This window comes from Aulostomus chinensis, chromosome 10 (genome assembly GCF_037954235.1).
Source record: "Aulostomus chinensis isolate RoL2024-O1b breed Wild chromosome 10, RoL_Achi_v1.0, whole genome shotgun sequence".
Classification (NCBI taxonomy): Eukaryota; Metazoa; Chordata; class Actinopteri; order Syngnathiformes; family Aulostomidae; genus Aulostomus; species Aulostomus chinensis.
The window spans coordinates 15,414,029-15,437,139 of record NC_141329.1 but is presented as its reverse complement, the minus strand read 5'-3'; the positions used below and the strand labels follow the sequence as shown (position 1 = coordinate 15,437,139).

The 23,111-nt window shown below is 42.3% G+C and overlaps 1 protein-coding gene across 3 annotated transcripts in view; it reads left to right on the top strand.

Moving 5' to 3' along the window:
- usp32 (ubiquitin specific peptidase 32) overlaps window positions 1–23,111 on the top strand; it is a 71,148-nt gene that overhangs the window by 1,766 nt on the left and 46,271 nt on the right. For all 3 annotated transcript variants that reach the window (XM_086216143.1, XM_086216142.1, XM_086216141.1), the window contains exons 2-4: window positions 18,620–18,747; window positions 20,715–20,820; window positions 22,618–22,736. In XM_086216143.1, the coding sequence (XP_086072269.1) occupies window positions 18,620–18,747; window positions 20,715–20,820; window positions 22,618–22,736 (353 nt within the window). The remainder of the gene's footprint in view (window positions 1–18,619; window positions 18,748–20,714; window positions 20,821–22,617; window positions 22,737–23,111) is intronic.

Here is a 23,111-nt window from a genome sequence, read left to right as displayed (position 1 = left end):
CTTGGCCTATCATTTGGGTGACAGTCCTCTAACAGATTGCTATTCCCACTCTGCTGATCACATGTGACCAAACATACACACAGGCAGAGGAATTATCCAGTGACAAGTCACATGGCAGCATTCCTAATTCCTACAGGTGGCCCTACTGCAGCAATTACGGGGTCACTTTGTATGGAAATTCACTCTGGTTGGATGCTGTAAGGATAATAAGTAGGAAGCATCTCATTCAAAGAGTTCTGCTTTGATGTGTTTCTGTCATAAGCACAAGGTCACCTCCTTGAGGCCTAATTGTGCAGTGCTGCTTACTTAGTGCTCTGTATTGTATGTCTCTGTATGTTTGTGTTGGTGGTTAAGCGTCAAACTGTAAAACTAGTAAATCTATGAATATCTGTTTTTATTGATGTCTATTAGTCTTTTATCTCAAACTTAGCATGTGCATTGCTGGTGTGAGTTTTTGTTCGGAGTCTGAGGGTGTGTGGTAGAGATGACAACTATTGAGATAATGGACCGAGAAGGCAGACAAGGTTCAAAATAGCTTTGATACTGTTTCTATGTGGTGATTAAAACAGCCAGAGAGCCAACATTACTGAAATAATTCAGGCAGACTGACATGAGAAGCTGGAAGACTGAGTTCAAATTGGGAGATTGTAAGGGAGGTTTTGTGATGTCAAACAACAAAAAAACCCATCCCTAAAACAAAGGGCACTGCAATAAAGACAGAATTGTGAAAGTGAAAGAACACGGTAAAACAGTTCTTCATTGACTGTGTGGAGATGAAGTCTGTCTGCTAACTAATGAGCAGTAAAATGCGTAAAAGCTGCTTTGTGGAAGAGTACACTAACAACATAATTTGATGAAACAGCACTTAAATCTTATAAATTGAAAAGGGATGCACAATTTTGAAAAATAGATGTTGTATTATTTTGTCTGATATTGTAATATTCCATCCATCGTCATCTTCTGCTTATTCCTTACTAGTAAGGGTTGCGGGGGGGCTGGAGCCTATCCCAGCATCTACGGGCGAGAGGCGGGGTACACCCTGGACAGGTCGCCAGTCCATCGCAGGGCCAACACACAGAGACGAACAACCATTCACACTCACATTCATACCTACGGTCAATTTAGAGAATCCAGTCTGCCTAGTCCCCAAATTGCATGTCTTTGTATGCTGGGAAGAAGCCGGAGTACCCGGAGAGAACCCACACAGACACGGGGAGAACATGCAAACTCCACACAGAAAGATTCCGCGCCCGAGCCGGGACTCAAACCCGGAACCTTCTTGCTGTGAGGCCACAGTGCTAACCACTGCACCACTGAGCAGCCCTATTGTAATATTATTTGGAAAATTACAGGACAGAATTTTTTTTAAACCCCATTGCTGTGCATGGAAATACTAACTTGTGGCCTGCTATTATGCAAATTCCTGGATATTAAGGGCTCATGTAGAGATGTCTTGGAAAAGTAGTAGCTTCAGTGGAGGTTGAGGTTGTGTATTTTTGTTTTCTGGTTCAGATTCAGGGTCCAAGACATATGGTAATATCACTGAAGTTGACATTTTTAAAATGCTAAAACTGTAAACAAACCAGTTACTGGGTGAGACAACTATCTTGCAGAAGGTGTGTGTTTGTGTGTTTGTTTCGGGGGGTACTGAATCTTAGCATTTTAGAAGGAAGCAGGAAAGAGGCAGAATAGAGGATTACCCAGACTGCAATACGCGATAATTATGGAGTTTTTTTAATTGATGGAATCTGTCAATAGTGCCCCACTGGGGTCCAACACAGTTTTAAAAGCCCCTGAAATGAGCATAATAGGGCCTCTCTAAGGTTGGTATTCAATTTGAGATCTTTATTCCTCAAAAAAAAAAAAAAATCAGCAGACAAATGTCACATTGCGAGACTGTCAAGTCAAAGATAACGAATTGTATGCCCTGATAACTTTTAACTATTATTGGAAAAATGCTTGATGTTTCCAATGTACAATATTAAGTAATTGCAAACTGAATTCACCCTTTTGAACCCGAATTTGAGCCGACTCACTCACACAGAAATTAATGAAGCATAACATTGAACTGCTAAAACTAACTTTTATGTTGAGGAATGCAAGTAAATAGCTATAATTTGACATCTTATTCAAGAAGAAAAAAGTGATTTACTTTGTTTCTGTTTTTTTGAAAACATTAAATGTGAAAATTAATGATAACAATAATCATTTTATTTTAACATTAAAAATATCATTTTGGTTTAAGAGCTGCTACATACTGTTGTATCAACCATTACAGAAACCTAAAAAATGATTCTGTTAATGACAAATGCTGTTAATTTAGAGCAGCTGTGGCATAAAAACTTATGGGATTGGGAGATGGTGTAATAATTTGTCAAGCACTCTCTCTCTCTGTCTCTCTGTCTTTCTCTCTCTCTCTCTATATCTCTATCTATATATATTTGTGTGTGTGTGTGTGTATATATATATACATACATGTATGTATATATACATATATGTATGTATATATACATATATGTATGTATATGTGTATATATACACACACATATATGTATGTATGTATGTATATACATACATATATGTGTGTGTGTGTATATCTATATGTATATATGTGTATATATATGTGTATAGTGGTTGTTATAGTGGGGCAGAGTTTAACCGTGACAGGAACACGAGGTTTGGCTGTAATTTTGGCTGCATGGTTAGCCAAATCATTGCCTCTTGAAACAGAATCCTTTGTTTTGGTCTGGGCTTCACATTTGATTACTGCAATGGCTGTGGGTTCACCCATAACGTGCCAAAGTCGTGTAAAGACCTGAACGCATACCTGGAATCAGTGAAAACCTTTTACAGTTTTACCTTTTGCTAGACAGCAGGCTCTCATGAGTTCGTGTAATTCGGCAACTTGGGCGGAGCTGGAGGGTGGCAGAGTGGCACTTTCACCAACAACAAAAATCATCACAGATTGCATACCCTGCGTACGGCACACCATTTTCCCTATGTGCTGAACCGTCGGTGTAGAAAACAAGGTCTGGGTTAGCGAGAGGTGTTTCTGAAAGGTCAGGTCTTGGTTAGGAGGAAAGGGTGATAACTTCTGTGCATTTATGGGGATTGCCGTCATTTTCTGTAGATAATAGCGTGGCTGGGTTGAGAATAGAGCACCTTTTGAGGTTGATGTGCGGGGCTGTGAGAGTTAGTACATAATTTGCCTCTCTAGAACCGGTATTGTTTTGGTGTACTTCTCTGGTGATGAGAGTGAGTGCATCATGTGGAATCATAATGGTGAGGGGAGAGCCAAGAACTACTGTATATCTGCAGACTTTCTGATGGCGAGTGCAGCTGCGGCTACCGCTTTCAGGCAATGTGGAAGTCCCCTCTCTACTGGATCCAATCTAGCAGAGACATAAGCGTCATGTCGGTGAGAAGAGTTAAGTCGTTGTGTGAGAACAGACTGGGCATATCCATCTTTTTCATGAATGAACAATGTAAATGTTTGGTTGTAATCAGGTAGCCGTAGTGTAGGGGCTGATAACAAAGCCTGCTTCATTTTATCAAATGCCTGTGTGCGGTGTTGTACTTACTGAGGGTTTTGATATTTTTTGGAGTGGAGCAGCAAGAGAAGCGTAGTCAATTATTCACTGCCTGCAATAACCTGTCATTCCCAGAAATGTTTTCATTTGTTTTCATTCAAATGGCTTTTACTCTTGATGAACAATGGAGAGTTTAAGTGCAGCAAGTGGCCTTCTTTGGCAGCTTTTTTTTAGCTTGATACTGAACATATGAGGTAGCTACTAGCCAGTCTAGCCACCAGGTTAAATAAAAATAAACCATGTCAGCCAATAATTCAATTCACGGTTGACTATAGCATAGCAGGGTTCCATCGCATTCACCATGCGCCTAAAGCCGGTGTTTTCCACCACTGAATAAGCTCTCAAATCCTGAAAAATAAAGTAGGCAATGGACACCGTAATTTTCTGCGACCACGGTGAAGAAGATGGGAACTTTTGGCAACCACCGCTGTCACTGTCCACTGTGGTTTGTTTCGGGTTGCGCCACAGCTTCTTGGGCTCGGTCTCAGTTAGCATTTCCTTGTCCGGGTAATGACGTTTTAGGTGGGCTCGCAGGTTGGTGGTATTTCCAGAGTACTTAACGTTTGTGTGACACAGTTTGCAAACTGCCATACTTTTGTCAAAATCGTTGCTTTCCTTTTTGTTTTTGAACTCAAAATGCTCCCACACATGTGTATTTAAGCATGCAAGCGCTGGATTTATACTCACCGCCAATGTTCCCTCTAAGCTGCACGCTTCTGCCGCTCTACCGCTCGCATATTCTCAGCACACAAGAAAACCTCTGCTGCGCATAGACTCGGTGAGTGACAGGTATCCAGCCAAGGATATGATACGGTTCACTTACACTACGCAGCCAATCAAAGCATTCACAGTGCTTGCGTGTGTGCCCTGCCCATACGCGCCGTGGCACAGTGCAGGTTAGCTAGCTAACAACAATGCGGCAGCGATAAGAGACGGTGACGGTAGCTCAGCGGTTGAGTTGTAAACCCCCGAAAATATTAAAAGTAAACTAATAGAAATTGCTGCTGTAATTTGATTCTTTTAATAAACCATGTACCTTGCTATGCTCCCAGGTGTGGAACAGGTGTGTGGCCAAAACGTGCACAACTGATGTTGCTCACGTTGATCTTCAGTGTGCTCAGGGAGCAGTGTGTATGCCCAGACACATGAAAAATTAGAGGGAACAATGCTCGCCGCCATTCTCCTGAATCTCTCAGCTCTAACCGGATGAGAAAGGCTTCGGTGTCTGGGTAACTAGAAATGCTCTACAGCGACACTAGCGGCTGGCAGACTTAATTGCTCTTCCTGCAAAGTGCGGAACACGGGGGATTTGGATGGGGCTTAATGTATCGATACCCGCGGCTGAACAATCTATACTCACTGGGGAAACAATATATATATATATATATATACACACATATATACATAACATATACATATATATATATATATGTATATATATATATATATATATATATATATATATATATATATATATATATATACACATACATATATATATATATATATATATATATATATATATATATATATATATATATATATATATATACATATATATATATATATATATATATATATATATATATATATATATATATATACATATATATATATATATATATATATATATATATATATATATACATATATATATAATATCGCAGAATCGATAAAATTGCTCAGCCCTACTGAACTGTCCCTTTCCCGTCTGGTGGGGGCGAGTGTCGTCCCACCAGGGCTGCAAGCACTGCAGAAGCATTGTTTTGTTTCCAGGAAGATGCTATCTGGAGTGCAGAAAATGGTACAGTTCAATTTACAAAGTAAATCTTGCCTGCCCTAGTAGATTTACTGGAGTGGTATCAGAGAACAAGAATGTGTGTGATGTTGCAAACTCTGTCGTGTTTTCTGTGAATGGACCTATTGTTACCTTAGCTGGTTCAGACACAGACAAAACACATGGGAATTCCTCCTACTCCCACTGCTCTTACTGTTTATGAAGATGGAGTCAGATTATTTACTTCACTCGGTTTTAACATGGAGAGGGAAGCTCCCGTGTCCACCAAAAATGATATTTTTTTGCCATTTACCTTAATTTTCAGATGGGGTTCCTCTCTTTGTCAGGATGATGTGTGGTACATCTTGGACTGGATTGAAATCTGTTTGTTTGGTGTCGAGGGTTTCCCTTTCCTTTGAAACTTCCTCTGAAGTTTCTTCTGCCACCGCTTCTCCTTCCAGCTCCACTTGAATAATGACAAACTTGAGCAAGCATGAATGTTTCCATCAGTCTACAGTCTCGCAGTTCTGTTTTCTCCCAGTGATGATGTGCAATTTCAACCAGTTCCTGCATTGTTTTCCCAGTCCAACCAACTGTTAGTTGTACTTTCGATTTGATTTATGGTATTAATCCATTCACATAAAGATTTTGCAAGTATCCTAGTGGTAGAGGACCCATTTGCTGTTGTGATAAGCCACAGGTTTCTCTAGCTGTAGACATTAGTCTTTTTGTAGAATTCCCAAGGACTTTCTTCCCTTCCCTGTTTCAGTTTATTGAGTGGGGCAAAATCCACAGGTAGCACTATTTCTTTCTGAATGGCAAGAGCTATGATATTATAATACCACTGGGCCTGCTGAGGAGTTACTGCAGCGGCCTTAGTAGGGTTTTGGGGTATTTTGCAACTCTCAAGTACCTCAATTTTCAAATCCTGAGGTAATGTCAATTTAAGAAGCTGCATCATGTCTGGTAGGTGGGGTTGGTATATGGTACACACTGAGTCCCATTCTTCAAGCCATTTCTGCCGATTCTTGCGGATGTGTCAGGGGAAATCTTCAACACTTTCCTTCAGTTCCCTCTGGCTCCATGATTTGTACGTTATTTCATTTCCCACTGTGATAAGTGGGGCCAGAGTAGTTATATTGGTTTTCTTGGGCCTCTTTCCCGTCCTAGTGGCCCATCCACGAGGATTCTCCCTGTGGTTATTCAATATGTTTCTTGTACATTCTAGGACCCATTCATCCTCTGTATTTTCCCCTTCACTAGAATCATTTACTTCCTTGACAGGGTACAGAGAATGTGTTGTTAATGTTTTATTTGGGTTATGTTTTGGAGAAGGCAGATTGATTTGATTGTTTTCGCTAGTGTTAATCTGCGTTGTGTATTTGGTTTCATCCAATTTGGCTGTTAGTTTTTTTGTTTTGGTCAGTGAGTGAAGCTACTTGGGACTCAGCATGGTGTCGTTGACTCTCACTTACCCAGAATCGAAAAGCATGTAGTTGTTTTTCATTTGCTTTGTGAAATGTTAATTTCTCCGTTAGGTTTTCAGACTATTGCGATCAAAAGTACCATTGCCAGGGAATTTCCGAAGTCCATCCTTTGCAGTAATCCCATCCCAACTTTTAACAAAGGTAACACTCTCAAGCCCATAATTGTCAACCATGTACTTGACAGGCCCCATCCTGCCATCACCAGACTTCCTACCAAAGAAGTTTCCCATTCTGCCTTTTTTTTCAGCAATTTATCACAATTTAGAAATCAAATAAGATCAAAAAATTTGGAATAATGAAAATAATTCAAAAGGAATGAAAGTCAAAAAACAGCACGGAATAGTAAGAAATGGTAAGAAATAGCAGGTCATCCTTCCCTTTCCCCAAGAAAATCCAACCTTGAGTAACAAGGGCTGAAATTGTCGTCGTCGTCCTCCGCTTAGCCGGTTGGTCCGGGTCGCGGGGGCAGTAGCCTCAGCAAGGAAGCCCAGACTGTCCTCTCCCCAGCCAATTCCACCAGCTCTTCCAGGGGAATCCTGAGGCGTTCCCAGGCCAGCCGAGAGACATAATCCCTCCAGCGCATCCTGGGTAAGGCTGCAACAACGAATCGATAAATTGATTAAAAGTCGATTAATAAATTCGTTGCCAAACGAATTTTATTATCGATAATTCATCGGCCAAGAACCGTGAGTGTTTTTTGACATGTAATGCCGCGAATATATGAAGGGGAGATAAGTAAGAGTTGCGCGCACTCGCGACTGCAGATCACAACAACAATGGTGGTGTCCACTGCAGCAGCATGTGGTGATAGGATGAAAAGAGCTGGGCTGGGAGTATTTCACTCTCATTAAAGAAAAGAAAAAAATTACTTGAAAACTTAGCAAGGAGGACTTCGCTTGGCATGGGAACATGACTGTCATGAATGAACATCTGAGCAGAAAGCACGTAGGAGTTTTAGCGGAGCTGGATGAAGACTCGCCTCGATAAGTTAGCTTGTGGGCTTGCCTGTAGCAAACTGAGTTGTCTTGGCTTTGAACATTTAAAATGTACTTTCCACAGCGGAAAGCCTGGTTTCTTTTTACCGTTCAGTACTAGTCAGGACTCGGGTCCCATCAGTCCATTTATTGCTCTATTTGTGCCATAGAAACATAAACGCAAAGACGTGATGAATTCACTTAGCAGGTTGCTGATCCGGTCTGGGGCGGAAATACGACATGCGTGTACATGTAATTACCGGATACAGTCGGCGGGTCTAGATCGGATCCGAGCTTTGAGCAGTAATAGAAACCAGGCTTTAGCATGCAGCCCTGCACCTTAAAGCTGAGACATCTACATCATCTATACATCTATACCTGCTGCGTGCCAGATTATAGAATCAAGAACATGAGCAAACCACCCTTTTCCGGCTGAGGACATGGCCTCAGATTTAGAGGTGCTGATTCTCATTCCAGCCGCTTCACATTCAACTGCGAACTGTTCCAACAAGAGCTGCAGGTCGTGGTCTGATGGAGCTAAGAGGACAACATTATATGCAAAAAGCAGAGACGACATCCTCCCGCCACCATACTCGACCCCCTCCACCACCCGGCTGCTAGGGCTGCAACTAACGATTAATTGAATAATCAAATAATCTGCGATTATCTTATTGATTAATCGGATCATCACACTTTTTTGCAATTACCTTTACAATTTAGCATGAAGTTGTTTTCGGCATTGTTCTAACTAACAATAAAGACAATAAAAATGAATATTTCCTTCAAAAATATTTATTACAGCTTTGACTGTACAACAACTGTACTGTTAAGTACATAAATATATCAAGTATTCAATTAAATAAAAAAGTTCCTGAACATTACACAATTTTTTTTCAGGCAAAATGCAGTAAAGTTTATAAATCAAATAAAGGTGCTGCTAAACATATAAACATAAATATGCAAATATTACCTTTTTTTTAAAACCAAGGTTGTAGCAGTGATATTAAAAAAAAAATAAATCAAGTAAACTGAACAGCATTAACAGCTACATGATTCATAGTTTATTCAGATTGAGGAAGGTTAGCATTTCCACATGTTCTGCTGTGAGGCTGGCTCTCTTCTGAGAGCAGATGTTACCAGCTGCAGAGAATATTCTTTCTGCCGGGGTGGATGTTGCAGGAATGCACAATACTGATCATGCCACCTCTGATAGTGTGGGAACACTCTTCTCATTCCCCCCCACCATTTGAGAGGGTCTTCCTTTTTGGCTAGAGGTGGCTCATGGAAGTACCACTGAACTTCATTCCTCACCATTTGGATCTTTTGCCATACATACTCATCTTGCTGCACCCAGGTTTCAGTAAGTGCTAATACACCAATCTGATAATTAGTAATTAAATCGTTCTCTAGGAGAGACTTGGATGGGAGAGATAGAATATTAAGCAAACCACATTTAATAGTTGTATTGGGTTGATTTGCTGGAGCAGTGGTTTTAATTTTAACTAAGTTGCTATAAATTACTCCTCCAGATTTGGGTGTAGGCTTATATAGCCTCGGGGCAGACACAGTTTCTATAGGCTGGGTGTGTGACAACACGAAGGAACCAGCAGAGGGGCGTGTTAAACTGCAGCTCTGCCTGCTGGTCTGAACTCTGGGTGCTTGTAGTTGCTAGTATGGCTAATAAATTGGCCTATGTTCCTAGATAAGAGAGATGCACCATCCAAAGTAGGATGGACGCCATCTCTCCGAATCAGACCAGGTTTTCCCCAGAAGGAGCTCCAATTGTCTTTATAAGCCACGTTGTTATCTAAGCACCACCTAGACATCCAGCGATGGAATGAATGCATGCGGCTAAACATGTTGGGAGTAAAATGGGAGGGAGGGAGTAAAATCCATGATGGGGATGCAACCAAAGAAATGTCATATATCCCTAAATGGAAGGTCTGATCAGGTGGATATCTTGAAATTTACAGACAACTCAGTTATTGTAGCCTTGCTGAGCAGTGATGATCCTGATCATGGACCTCTTCAGTGACTGTTGTAAATCTTCAGGCAAATGGCAGATGGTGGTTCAGAATCTGTCTGAAGCCATCAAGAAGTGTTTCTCCATGGCTTCACCAAACTCCTCCCATATCTGCCACACACCGCTTGGTTTGACAGCATCTCTCATGGCCAGTGTCCACCAATGGGTTCTTGGATTACCGCCACAACAGGCACCGACCATGTTACAGCCACAGCTTCGACCCGCCGCCTCAACAATGGAGGCACGGAACATTGCCCACTAGAATTAAATGTCCGCTGCTCATTCCTCCTGATCACACCTGTTCAGGTCCCACTGTTGTGGCCATTGTGAGTGTTGAAGTCTCCCAGCAGAACAACGGAATCCCTAGAAGGGGCACTCTGCAGTTCTCCCTCTAGAGGATCCAAAGAAGGGGGGTACTCTGAACTGCTATTTGACACATAACCGTAAACAGCAGGCAGGACCCAAGTCCCCACCTGAAGGTTGAGGGAGACAACCTTCTCGTCCACCAGGTTAAACTCGTACAGGTTTTGAGCCAAGGGGAAACAAGTATTGCCAGCCCTGTCCGTTGCCTCTCACTCCTGGCAACGGCAGAGTGGAAGAGAGTCCAACCCCTCACGAGAGGACTGATTTCAGAGCGCTTGCCGTGCATTTGGCTGAGTACTGTATCTTGGTGGAGGATTTTGTGTGTCCCAATGATCCCAGCAGCTAAGTTGTTTGGGGCTTTTATGCCTCTGGTAGGGTCACCCAAAAACAAACAGAGGAAGGGACCAGACAAAGAGTAGCTCAAAAGACCCCAATGAAGAAAACAACCTTTTCCAAGTCCCAACAAGTTTTCCCTCACCCAGACGTTGGTCAAAGGGACCCCCTCTGAAGCCAGGCCAGGAGGCTGTGCCTGCACCCATGGGGCATTGCTGGGCACAGCCCAAAGAGAAAATGTGGGTTCCCCCCTCCAATGGGCTCACCACTGATGGGATGGGCCAAAGGGGTTGGATGCTGTGTGGGATGGTTGGTTGCCGAGAGCGGGGACCTCTGCTTAGGCTGCTGCCCTCGTGACCCGACCCTAGACAAGCGTAAGAGGATGAATGAATGGATGGATGGATATTTCAAAAAAATTATTAAAATCCAAAGCTCAAAAGTCTCTCAGGGCAGCCATAATAGATGAAAGCAGGCTATGCAGGAGAACATAACTGGTTTTCAACCCCTGTCTGAGGTTTTTGTTTGTTTTTGTTTTTAAGGTTAAAGGACAATTCTGGCACAAAATGAACCTTAGGTGTGTTCATTCATGGCATCATTTATTGCATTTGCACTAACTGAGCTGTTACCCAGCAGAGTGTGGAAAAAGCTTTCAATATGGTGTTCACCATTGTAAAGGGGTGTTCACACCAAACACAACGCAAATTTTTCCCGCGACAAGTTTACATGTAAAGTCTATGTAGCGAGGTGATTAGACGTGAATTCACGTGTATACTCGCCGGGTGACGCGAATAACGCAACGCGAATTTCGTGGTGACAATTTCACAACGCAAATTTCGTGTATTCGCGTATTCAACTTGCGCGACAAATTCGTGTGACATTGTGTTGAGAGAGCCTATCAGCGTTGAGATTTCCCTTGCATCAGTGAAGTCACGTCAGTGGTCCTTGCTGTAGTTGGTGTCCGACTGGGATACCAGCTGTGTGCTCCTGCGGATTGTGTCATGTATCCGGATACAGCGGCGTTTGGTTTTCCGCCGTATCTAGGACTTACAACAGATACAAGCCAGCAACGGTTGTTTGGTCAGCCATTGTTGATGATGGAAGGAAATGGTGGAAAAAAATTCTCCTCGCAGGGGAAAAAAGTTCGCGCGAATGATGCAAATATAAACATATTGATCCAGTGATCAAATTAGCGCGAATAAAGCGACGCGATAATTCACATCGTGTTTGGTGTGAACACACCTTTAGACACCAAAGTATCAGACCCCATGGGAGGGGATTCCGAGTTACTGTTACTGTTGGAAGCCTCGACAGTCACACCGTGAATGAAAAAGAGCTTCTAGGTATTACTCAGCTGTTTTCTCTCCTGTAACCGGGCTGCCATCAGCAAGACTGGACACAGTCTAGAAGGGAACACAACGGTGTCCGCAGCATGATGTAAATCCTGAAATCAAGTGAGCTCAGTTGACCTTTCAGCCGTAGTGTACTGTTAACAGAAATGACTCCAGGAAGGAGGCTTCTTCTCTTTTCTCTAATTTCAGCTGCCTCTTGAGCAGTAAATAGATGATGTTTTGAAGGATGTTTCAATTGCTAAAATGCATTTGGAGGAGAGAGGATATTAGAGTGAAGTAACAAGTATAATTGACATGTTCCCATCAGTCGATTCACTCTGTACAACACATACGGTATGGGATATCATTACCTCACGTGGCTCAACTGAAGACACCTCTATTCAAGCCTTTGCAGCAGATGATCAGTGGTGACGTATGCGAGGCCCCGGCTGCACATATAAACCCCGTTACCACAGTCATCCCTCTTAGAGAACACCTCTTCAAGTCAGGCTAACTAGGTGTGGCTCGCTAGCTTGGTCTCTCTCTCTCTCTCTCTCTGGCTACTGCCCACAAAATTAGCTTAACTGCCCCACTTGGTGTTAGCTGCTGCAACCCACGGAGCACTGGTTTTGTGTTTTTCCCTTGGTTTTGTGTCTCGTTATGAGCGTGTTACCTCAGCAGCCACGGACGAAGTCCAATGTCCGCCCCTGTCCTCAGGGATGAGGTTTCTCCTTGCACAACAAGGATCTCCAAAAATGCTTGTCTGGTCTGCCTGGGCATCGTCCACGCCAGGAGAGTGTTGACTGAGCCCAGGTCTTGTGACTCCTGTCACCAGCTCTGACCTTGGAGAGGCGGGTCAAGTTTGTGGCAAGAGTGCAAGGAAGGGCAGCCATTGCATGGCACAATCCCCTCCTCTCTGAATCAAAGGACCCAGCCTCATCTGAGACCGGCGGTTGACAGCTGGGCATACCACATGGAGTGCGAAGACAGGTTAGCTGGATTTGAGCTGGGTGCCTCCGAGGGCGCGAGCCAACCACTACCAGAGAAAGAGAGCAGTCATCCTAGCTTCAGGATTGACTCAAGAGGGGCCTCAGCAGCCTGGAGACACTGCTGCCCCTCACCTGTTGCTGCCAAAGAGGCCACGTTTATGTTTTGTTCAGGAGTCCAGTCCCAAGAAGCACTGTGCTCTCCTCACACAATCTCCCGAGCACAACCCCCCCACCCTCACAGATAACTGCCCTTTGAGCGGTGCCTGTTGTTCACTGTGTGAATGTTCTGAGTGTTCGCTTGCTGAATTCAATAAAGGTTTTGTTTTGTTCTCAAAACACTGCAATAAATCAAAAAGCAAACACTGCAAATCATATGAGCTGGGGCGGCCCAGTGTTGCTGTTCCCATTCGGGTTTGATTCCGTTTTGGTGGCTGCTCTGCGGGGCATGTATACAGTACATGTCCCATACTATATGTGTTGTACCAAGTGAATCAACTGAAAGGGTACGTAATGTTATGAGTATAACTACTGTTCCCTGAAGGAGAGGAACGAGGTACAACACTGGGTTGCCCCCCTGCGCAGCTGGGCTCGGTGAAGAGCGGCTATTGAGCTGAGGGATGACTGTGGTGACGGGGTTTATAACTGCAGGTGGGGCCTCACATACGTCAGCACAGATCATCTGCCATAAAGGTGTGAATAGAGGTGTCCTTAGCTGAGCCATGCGAGGGCGTGATATCGCAGATTTTATGTGTTGTACCTTGTTCCTCTCCTTAAAGGAACAGTAGTTATATTCATTACATTACATTTTGTTTAGACTGAAGTGAGAATAAAATGCTCAGTTAGTCAGCCTATGCATGATACAGGGTATACATGGGAAATGCGCCCTGTGGGCCACAATCTATCCATCCATTCATTTTCTACTGCTTGTCCTGTTAAGTTTCACGGGGGGCTGGAGCCCATTCCAGTGGCTTTTGGGCAAGAGGTGGGGTACACTCTGGACAGGTCGCCAGTCCGTTGCAGGGCCAACACCGATAGACAGACAACCATTCACTCTCGCAGCCATACCTACAGTCCATTTAGTCTCGTCCTCTCTTGCATGTCTTTGGACTGTGGGAGGAAGCCAGAGTACCCTGAGACAACCCATGCAGGCACAGGGAGGACATGCAAACTCCACACATAAAGATCCTGTGCTTTTCCCAGGGCTTGAACCTAGAACCTGGAAACCTTTCGCTGTGAGGTGACAGTGCTAACCACTGCACCACCATGCCCCTCCTGGGCCGCAATCCAAAAATCACAATCCTCTAAAGAATTTATGCTTAAATAATCCACAGCATCACAGTTCCCTCTACATACATTGTTTCCAGCAATAAACTTAAAAAAAAAAAACCTCTGCGTTGGTCTTGCAATCTAACTGTTAAAATTTTTTAAAGCACTTTGAGTGCCGCTAAGGTAGAAAAGCACTATATAAAATAAGTCCATTTACCATTCTTTGGAATAGGAAAAACAAACAAACATGTAAACACTTTGTATGTAAAGGTATTGTAAACTAAAGTTGTAGTAAACTTGCATTGTAAACTAAAGTGCTGTACTCGAGAAGTTTATACTGGCAAATAGTCGTGCAATGAGTACATGTAAACATACATTAAGTGAGATTCATTGGTTGCATTCACTCGCCTGTTTATGTACTCTGACAGCCACTCTTGTTTAAAGGCCTAGTGTTTTTTCTTTGCATTTTGAGAGCCGGAGTTCCCGGAGAGAACCCACGCAGGCCTGTTAAAAGGAAGGTTTTCGTTGCCGCTGTTGCCTGATGTGCTTGCTCATGGAGAATTGTTGAGTGTAAATTCATTGAAGGAGTGTGATACTAGACCTGCTCTACTTGTAAAGTGTCATGAGATAAGTTTTGTTGTGATTTGGCGCTATGTAAATAAAACTGACTTGACGCAGGCACAGGGAGAACATGCAAACTCTACACAGAAAGATCTCGTGCCCGAGCTGGGACTCAAACCCAGAACCTTCTTGCTGTGAGACGACAGTGCTAACCACTGCACCACAGTTTTATTAGAACACTTTTTCCTATCAGTTCACAAATACATTCACCACACTTTAACATGGTTTTATTGCCCAGGCCTTATATCTAAACAGGTGAAAGGAATTCAAATCAATATATTTGGCAAGAATAATGTTTTAATAAATGATAATGTGAAATGTCAATGATGGACCTCCAGAGAATTATAAAGTTCTTGGCTTTACAGGGCTCTTGTGAGTTTTAACTGGTAAATCAATTTCAGTTATCAAATGTAAATTCATTTATTGGGACCTCTTATGAATGTAACTATTTTTGGTTTCAATGATAATCACAGTAAAATTCGAAGATGGCTAGTAATAATGAATTGTGGCTTATTGATTAAGAAAGGAGGAAAATTAATCCTCCCTAGGACACATAATGGATTTTCCCTTACATTGTGAGCTGACTATCAGTTCATTCTACCGTCATTGGTTGGGACATCTGTGTGCATCTCCTCGTCCCATTAGACTACTGCAGGAGACCATATTTCTCAATATGTATCTACCTCCTCCCACTTTTGGTTTGATGTCTGTGAAGGCTAAAGAACAGGTATAAGACAATTACAATTCTACAATTTCATTTTGCAGACGCTTTTGTCCAAAGCAACGTACAACACAAGCAAGAATTCAGACTTAAGGAAAAACCCATAGTAAGCGCAAAAAGTGCTTCAGTTGTGATTTGGTCACAGGTATTGCCATCTAGTGGCAGAAGAAGTGTCTCCCCCCCCCCCCTTTTTTTTGGACAAACATACAACATCACACAACACAGTAAGTGCTACATAATCACTAAGTGCTGGGTCTTGGACCCTCTGACTTATTCTACCTCACAGGACAAAGAGGAGAAGAGTCAGGTTAAGTGCCTAGGTGCTCTCTGAACAATTGAGTCTTCAATTGTCTCTTGAAAATAGAAAGGGACTCAGCAGAACGCACAGAGTTCGGTAGTTCATTCCACCATTTGGGAACAACAGAAGAGAAGAGTCTGGCTAGAGATTTGGAGCAGCGCTGGGCTGGAAGCACCAGGCGTCTTTCGCATGCAGAGTGTAGTGGGCGAGAAGGAGAGTAGATCTGGATCAGGGATTCCGGGTAGGCTGGAGCCGTTCTTGTGATTGTTTTGTAAGCCAAGAGAAGTTCCTTGAATTTGATTCTGGCTGCCACTGGAAGCCAGTGAAGAGAAACCAGCAGCGGGGTGACATGTGCCCTTTTGGGCTGGTTGAAGACCAGACGTGCTGCTGCATTCAGGATCATCTGCAGAGGCTTGAATGAGCATGCAGGGAGGCCTGCCAGAAGAGAGTTGCAGTAGTAGTTAAAGTGTGTGACTAGGACCGCCTTCTTCATCTGCGAAGTATTGCTAAGATTAGGAATATCCTTTCCCAGAGTGATGCTGAGAAACTGATGCATGCATTTATCACTTCTCGGCTGGACTACTGCAACTCTCTCTTGTCAGGATGTCCTAAATACTCTCTAAAGAGTCTCCAGCTGGTCCAGAATGCTGCAGCGAGGGTTTTGACGGGAGTTAAGAAGAGAGAGCACATCTCTCCCACTTTAGCTTCTCTCCACTGGCTTCCTGTAGGATCTAGAATCGACTTCAAAATCCTTCTGCTGACTTATAAGGCTCTCAATGATAAAGCCCCATCCTATTTGAAAGAACTCATTAGTCCCTACTTTCCCACCAGAGCACTCCGCTCCCAGAATGCAGGTCTGTTAGTGATTCCTAGTATCTCTAAAAACAGACTGGGAGGTAGAGCCTTTAGTTACTGGGCTCCTCTACGATGGAACCAGCTCTCTCCATGGGTCAGAGAGGCAGACACTTTAACTACGTTTAAGTCCAGGCTTAAGACCTTCCTCTATGACAGAGCCTTCAGTTAGGACTGGTTCAGGTAGCTCTGAACCATTGATAGCTATGCTGCTATAGGCTTAGACTGCTGGGGGACACATCAGGTTACATGGAGCCCTTCCCTCCTCTCCTCTCCTCTCCCCTCTTCTCCTCTCTTCTCCTCTCTTTTCCTCTCCTCTCTCCCCCTCTCTCCTCCTCTCCTCCCCGCACATTTTTGGAACTGTCATTACCATTACTTGTTGCACTTTGTAGTTTGGCCTTGGTGTCTCGCAGTCTCTCTGTGTTTCCACAGATCCACCATAGCCCCAACCGCTGCCTGCATCGCCCCCCCCCCCCTTATTCCCCACTGTTACACCGGCCTGTGCTCCCCTTCCATGAACCAGTCTGCCATCCAGTCCCCCATCAAGCTGGCTTGCTCTCCCTGCCTCCCCTTCCAGAAGCTTCCTTCTTCAACTGTTATTAACATTTCCATGTTTCCCACATTTTGTATTGTAAACTGTTTTCTTGTCTGTAACAACATCTACTGCACGTCTGTCCGTCCTGGGTGAGGGATCCCTCCTCTGTTGCTCACCCTGAGGTTTCTCAGATTTTTCCCTGTTAAAAGGGTTTTCTATGGAGTTTTTCCTCAGTCGATGTGAGGGTCTAAGGGCAGAGGATGTTGTTATGATGCCATGTGAAGCCCTTTGAGAAAAACTGTTTGTGAAAATAGGCTCTACAAATAAAATTGCCTTGCCTTGCCTTGCCTAGTCAATGCGTGAGATGACAAGAGCCTGAACCAGAAGCTGTGTGGTCTGTTGGGTCAGGAAGGGTCTGATCTTCCTGATGTTGTATTTCAATTACATATGAAAGGTATTAAAAATATTGTCATAGATGGTATTTTGTCACTTGTAATTAGATTTTGGGATGATTGCAGGATAATGGTGCTAAATAGTGGAGTGTGTGACAGGGTGAATGACTACTCACATAGATGTGAAACCTGCATTTTGTTGCTGCTTGTTTTTGTTCCAAATGTGTTTATATATTGTCACATTCTTAATATAATTGCCTGACTCATTTTTTAAAGTTTGGGGAGATGTGGTGTAGTGGTTAGCACTGTTGCCTCAAGCCCTGGCTCAAGCAGTGGGTCTTTCTTAGTGGAGTTTGCATGTTCTCTGTGCCTGCGTGGGTTCTCTGCAGGTACTCCAGCTTCCTCCCACAGTCCAAAGACATGCAAATGGGAACTAGGCTAATTGGATACTCTAAATTGACCGTAGGTATGACTGTTAATGTGAATGGTTGTCTGTCTATATAGCCCTGCAATGTACTGGCAACCCATCCAGGGTGTGCCCAGCCTTTTGCCCTAAGTAAGCTGGGATAGGCTTCTAAGAAGGTGACAATATGTTGTATTCAATGTTTTCTCACACCCTAACAATATCTTGATGAAATTCATATGAAAACAGTGATAATTTGTGTGTTTTTTATATCGTTACATCCCTAGAAATCAAAATTTGCAATATTAACAACCTAACCAGTAATTATCATAATTAATCATAGCCAGTGTCAATTAAATCATTGTATTATTTGGGTAAAGTAACAGTGCAGTTTCTATCTTCTACCATCTTCACCCCTACCGACAATTTGAAAATGCAGTGACCAGCACAAATATTAAATGTTGATGAGAGGGGGCAATAATATCATGAATGAAATGTCCAATTACAAGTTTAAAGTAAGAGAAGGAGTCATAATCTACGAAGAGTTTTTTCATTACAATGTTACTGAATGTTACTTTTGTGTTTTCTTAAAGAAAAACAGTGGGAGATTATGGGCTACTACTAATGAACAACTACTAATTCTGTTCATCTCCCGGTACCTCCATAGTCACTGACGTGGAGTTGAAGCGACTGAAGGATGCCTTCAAGAGAACCAGCGGCCTCTCTTTTTACATGACTCAGCAGTGCTTCTACAGGGAGGTGCTGGGAGATGGAGTTCCACTCAAAGTTGCCGAAGTAAGTCACTGTGTCACAAATCCTTTCAACCAAACAGTGTGTGTGTGTGTGTGTTTGAGTGTGTGGTATGCTTCATCAAATAATTGTCTCGCCAGATCATTCAAATATAATATTATTTTGTCATCAAATTAGTTGTAAATAAATTGGTGTGTTGCATAACAAAAATATTGTCTGATATGGAAGATACCTCTGTGTGCAAGGTGATATGGCCCAAAAATTTAATCTGATTTTAAATTTTATCTGTTTTCCCCCAAAACTACAAACAAAAGACACTTATAAGCGTTATGATTAAAATAACGAGATGAGGTATGAAGGTTCTTCCTTCTGCCAGTAAAACAACACAATTACTGTAGTAAACTTCCATCCATTCAATCCATTTTCTATACCGCTTATCCATCACAGGGAGGGCTGGAACCTATCCTAGCTCAGACATTGGGCGAGAGGCGGGGTACACCCTGGATGGGCCGCTAGTCTATTGCAGGGCCATCAGGAGCAATTAGGGGTTCAGTATCTTGCTCAAAGATACCTTGCCATGGTCACCGGGGGAAGTGAGGATGGAACCAGCAACCCCTCGGTTTCTAGACAGCCACACTACCTCTGAGTCATGCTGCCCCTCTTTTAGTAAACATTAATAGAAGGATTAATGTTAACTTTTCTATTTAACTACTTTTATAGTTTAAGTAAAATAAACCATACTGTGTGTTAGCAACACCTATGTTCATTTACTTAAGACTGCGGCCAGTATTCTCTCTGCTGACTGACATCCTCCAGTCTGAAGTTTCTAGGGGGGCAATAACAAATATTGTAATCTGAATGTTATACTAGGCCATATTGCCAGCTCAAGAGAGCAGGCATTTGAAGCTCCATGGAGGAGATGACTGGGTCCAGAATGGGCTTTCCTGAGCATTTGATGATCATGCTGAGAGGTCAGAGATTGGAGTGGGTGGCCTTTGATTTAGAATGGGAGCTCGCTGTATTTGGGACGTGATTTCTGTTTTGAATTGTAAAAGAATCAAACCAGTAAATGCGGGTTATCATGCTTTTGATGAAGGAACTGCATAATGCAGTTGCACCACACAGAGTTGTGGCTCTGGCCTGACAGACTGATTTATTTTGTTAGCATAAGAGTCGGAAAAACACATTCAATCCAGTTTTGTGACCTTTACCATTAGAGATTTGTGGTGTGTTTGACAACATTATAAAGGGATCCCTTAAGTGATTATTTTGTTCTGTTGAGTCTCCTCTTAACTGAAATATTTTTTTCCCCATTATCCTGCCCTTTTTTAATATGCAATGATGTCAGGTCAACAAAATTAGAATACACAGTCAAGGTAGTATCATCATGGTAAGTGCTACAGGGAAAATCATGCAATTCTGGACAAGTATAGATCATTTGTGTTCATACGAATCACCTTGGCAAGTAATGGTGAGAAACGCTCACAAGAATAAAAACAGAAATCATCCTTCTTTGATCTTATGTGATTTTTTTGTGAGACTGGGATTTAACAAAATATCTGCGTTCATATTGGTATAGGCGTGATGAACAAAATCAGTCCAATATAAACAATAAATGATTATTCCCGTTTAGATATATACTCTCATATTTGGACGGTTATAATACAGTATGGGTAGGACAAGTTTTTAAGAGTTTTAATACATCATTGATACATGTGAGTTGAATTGGACAACAACTGAAAACAGGCTTTTCACATTAATTGACAATAGTATCTGGTTATGATGTTTGATTTGTCATGAAACCTTGTCAGGATTTAGGATCCAAACTTTGCTAAACTGAGATTTCATTAATTTATACACTTGGTACAAGTTGTCAAAGAAACCTCAAACCAGCACTGTTAATTATTGTTCTCAGTTTGTAATGAAAATATTTGTTGTTGCAAACTGGTGAACACAAAATTAGTGTGAATTTGCCCATGTCTTTACATTACCTGTCTCTGCCTTTGGTTTAGGTGATCTACAACTCATTCGGAGGGTCATCCAAAGGACTACACTTCAATAACCTGATCGTGGGTCTAGTGCTTCTGACCCGAGGTCGCAATGAGGAGAAGGCCAAGTGTAAGTTTCTCCTGATGCTGTCGTCTTCATTTCTTCAACATGTCAAATCTGTTAAATAGTATAATTTGATGTTTGAAAGTTCTCAGTCCATTTGATGGATTTCTGTCAACTGGCTTCTATTTATGAGATGCTAAGTCAACAGGTAGACCATGTTGGTCTGTGTTTGAAAAAGCAGCCAATTCGTCTCATGGGTGGTCACTGTGTCTGTAATGTGAATTTTGCCATATTAAATGCTTGCCTGTTGTAGAAGAAGTTCATTGTATCATCCCTAGCACTGTATTTGATTAGTTTGATAAAGCTATTTGGACCCCACATTAATTTTCCTATTTCGAAACAAAACTTTGATTAACTAATTATCTGTGATAAAAGAATCATGGTTATTTTAAAATCCCCAAAGGACTCAGTAGTTTGCGCTATGAGAGATGAATGAACGGAACATAATAAACGTAAAATCAATCCATCAAGGAAATTTTACTACTTCTGTGTCTTATCAAAATTATCATTCTAAATGTTCATAATTGATAGACATTGGATAAATCCATTGTACATGAACCAAATAAGAAGAATACATTAATTGTACATTTTATTTTAAATAATTACAACATAGTTTTCCCTTTAGTTCCTCCTATGAGGTACAGGTAGTTTCCTGCAGGCAAGCTGAACCTGGTAGAATACCTCCATATATTAAGCTGTTTTTCACAGTCGCGATGATCAAGTTCCATAAGTTGCCATTTAATGGAATAGATAAGGGAAAAAGGCAAAAATAAAGAGAACCGTAGCAGGTGCAGTAGTTACGTGTCACTTATGATTACATTAGTGTACACATTTTTTGCTAATGCAGCTGTGATGCTACAAGAAAAAGCATTTGATATCCAGGAATTCCTTCTAAGAACACACTGATGACCATCCATTCAAAAAAGGGCTCGTTTTCAAACATTTACCAGACAGACCAGCTTTTTAATAGGCTTGACCTATTTCCCTTTCTCTTAGACTAGCTTCATGGCTCAGTCAGGAGGTAGATCAGAAGTTTACTGATTCAATTTCTGGTTCCTTCAGAGTCATTGCAGCTTCTGCCGTCAATATGTGAATATTAACAGGGAATACTATAAAGCACTTAAGTAGCTCTTTTTGAAGAAGCTATATAACTAAATTCCATTTACATTCATCATGAATTTCATTTTCATCCCCTCATGCAGGTTTAGTTTTGAGATTGTTATCTCAGTTCTTTCTCAGATGTTTGATTATTGATATCAGCACTGGCAAATAAGAAAATATAAACCATGCTGTTTAGACAACCTATAGTGAATGCATCATAAATTTGCTCATTTACAGTCATGGCTGGTATTTTAGAGTGACGTAGAGTCACAACCCGATTAAGTTATGAAGTGGAAATACTGCAGCTGCATCTCTTAAGGGGTTGTGTTCTGCAGAGGAAAAGAGTTTGAGTGCAGCAGGGTAAAAACAAGTCATGGTGGTGTTTCTCCCATACAGGAGTATACAGGAGTCTCTCTAAAAATGGAACATAACCATCAGTATGGAGACAGTCTGGTGCAGAGCTCCTTTATCTGATGGATGTGATTACATACTTATTACATTACTATTTTGGTTCAAACATTTTCCTGCCAGTTGGTGGATTGTCCTCCGAGATTTACACAATACATTTGGCAGTTTATAATTTCAAACCATGTGCCCTTTTGCCCCAAAGTTTGAGAACCACTGTAGGAGAACTTCACTGACATTGTTGCTTTTTTTATCCTTGCTGATAAACTCACTTGTAACATGTTCTTATGCTTAAAGACCTCTTCAGCCTGTTTGCCAGTGATCTGGGTGGATACGCTGCCAGGGAAGATATTGAAGCAGTTCTCCAGGTCTTGGATGGAGAAGTCCCAGTGTCCCTCTTAAAGTGCTTCAGTGAGGTCAGCCTGTCATCACACAGATATACAACTTGAACATTAGTGTCAAATCAAACGAGAAAAATCAGTTTAATCCACATTCCCTCCTCAGCTCATACTAGTTTGGTTTGAAGCAAGAGGACAGTATGGTAACTCATTGATCCATCCATCATCCATCCATCTTCTTCTGCTTATCTGGTGTCAGGTCACAGGGGCAGCAGCCTAAGCAGAGAACCTAGACTCCCCTCTCCTCGGCCACTTCATCTAGCTCCTCATAGGGGATCCCGAGGCATTCCCAGGCCAGTTGAGAGACATAGTCTCTCCAACGTGCCCTGGGTCTTGGCTGAGGTCTCCCACTGTTTGGGCATGCCCTGAACACCTCCACAGGGAGGCATCTAG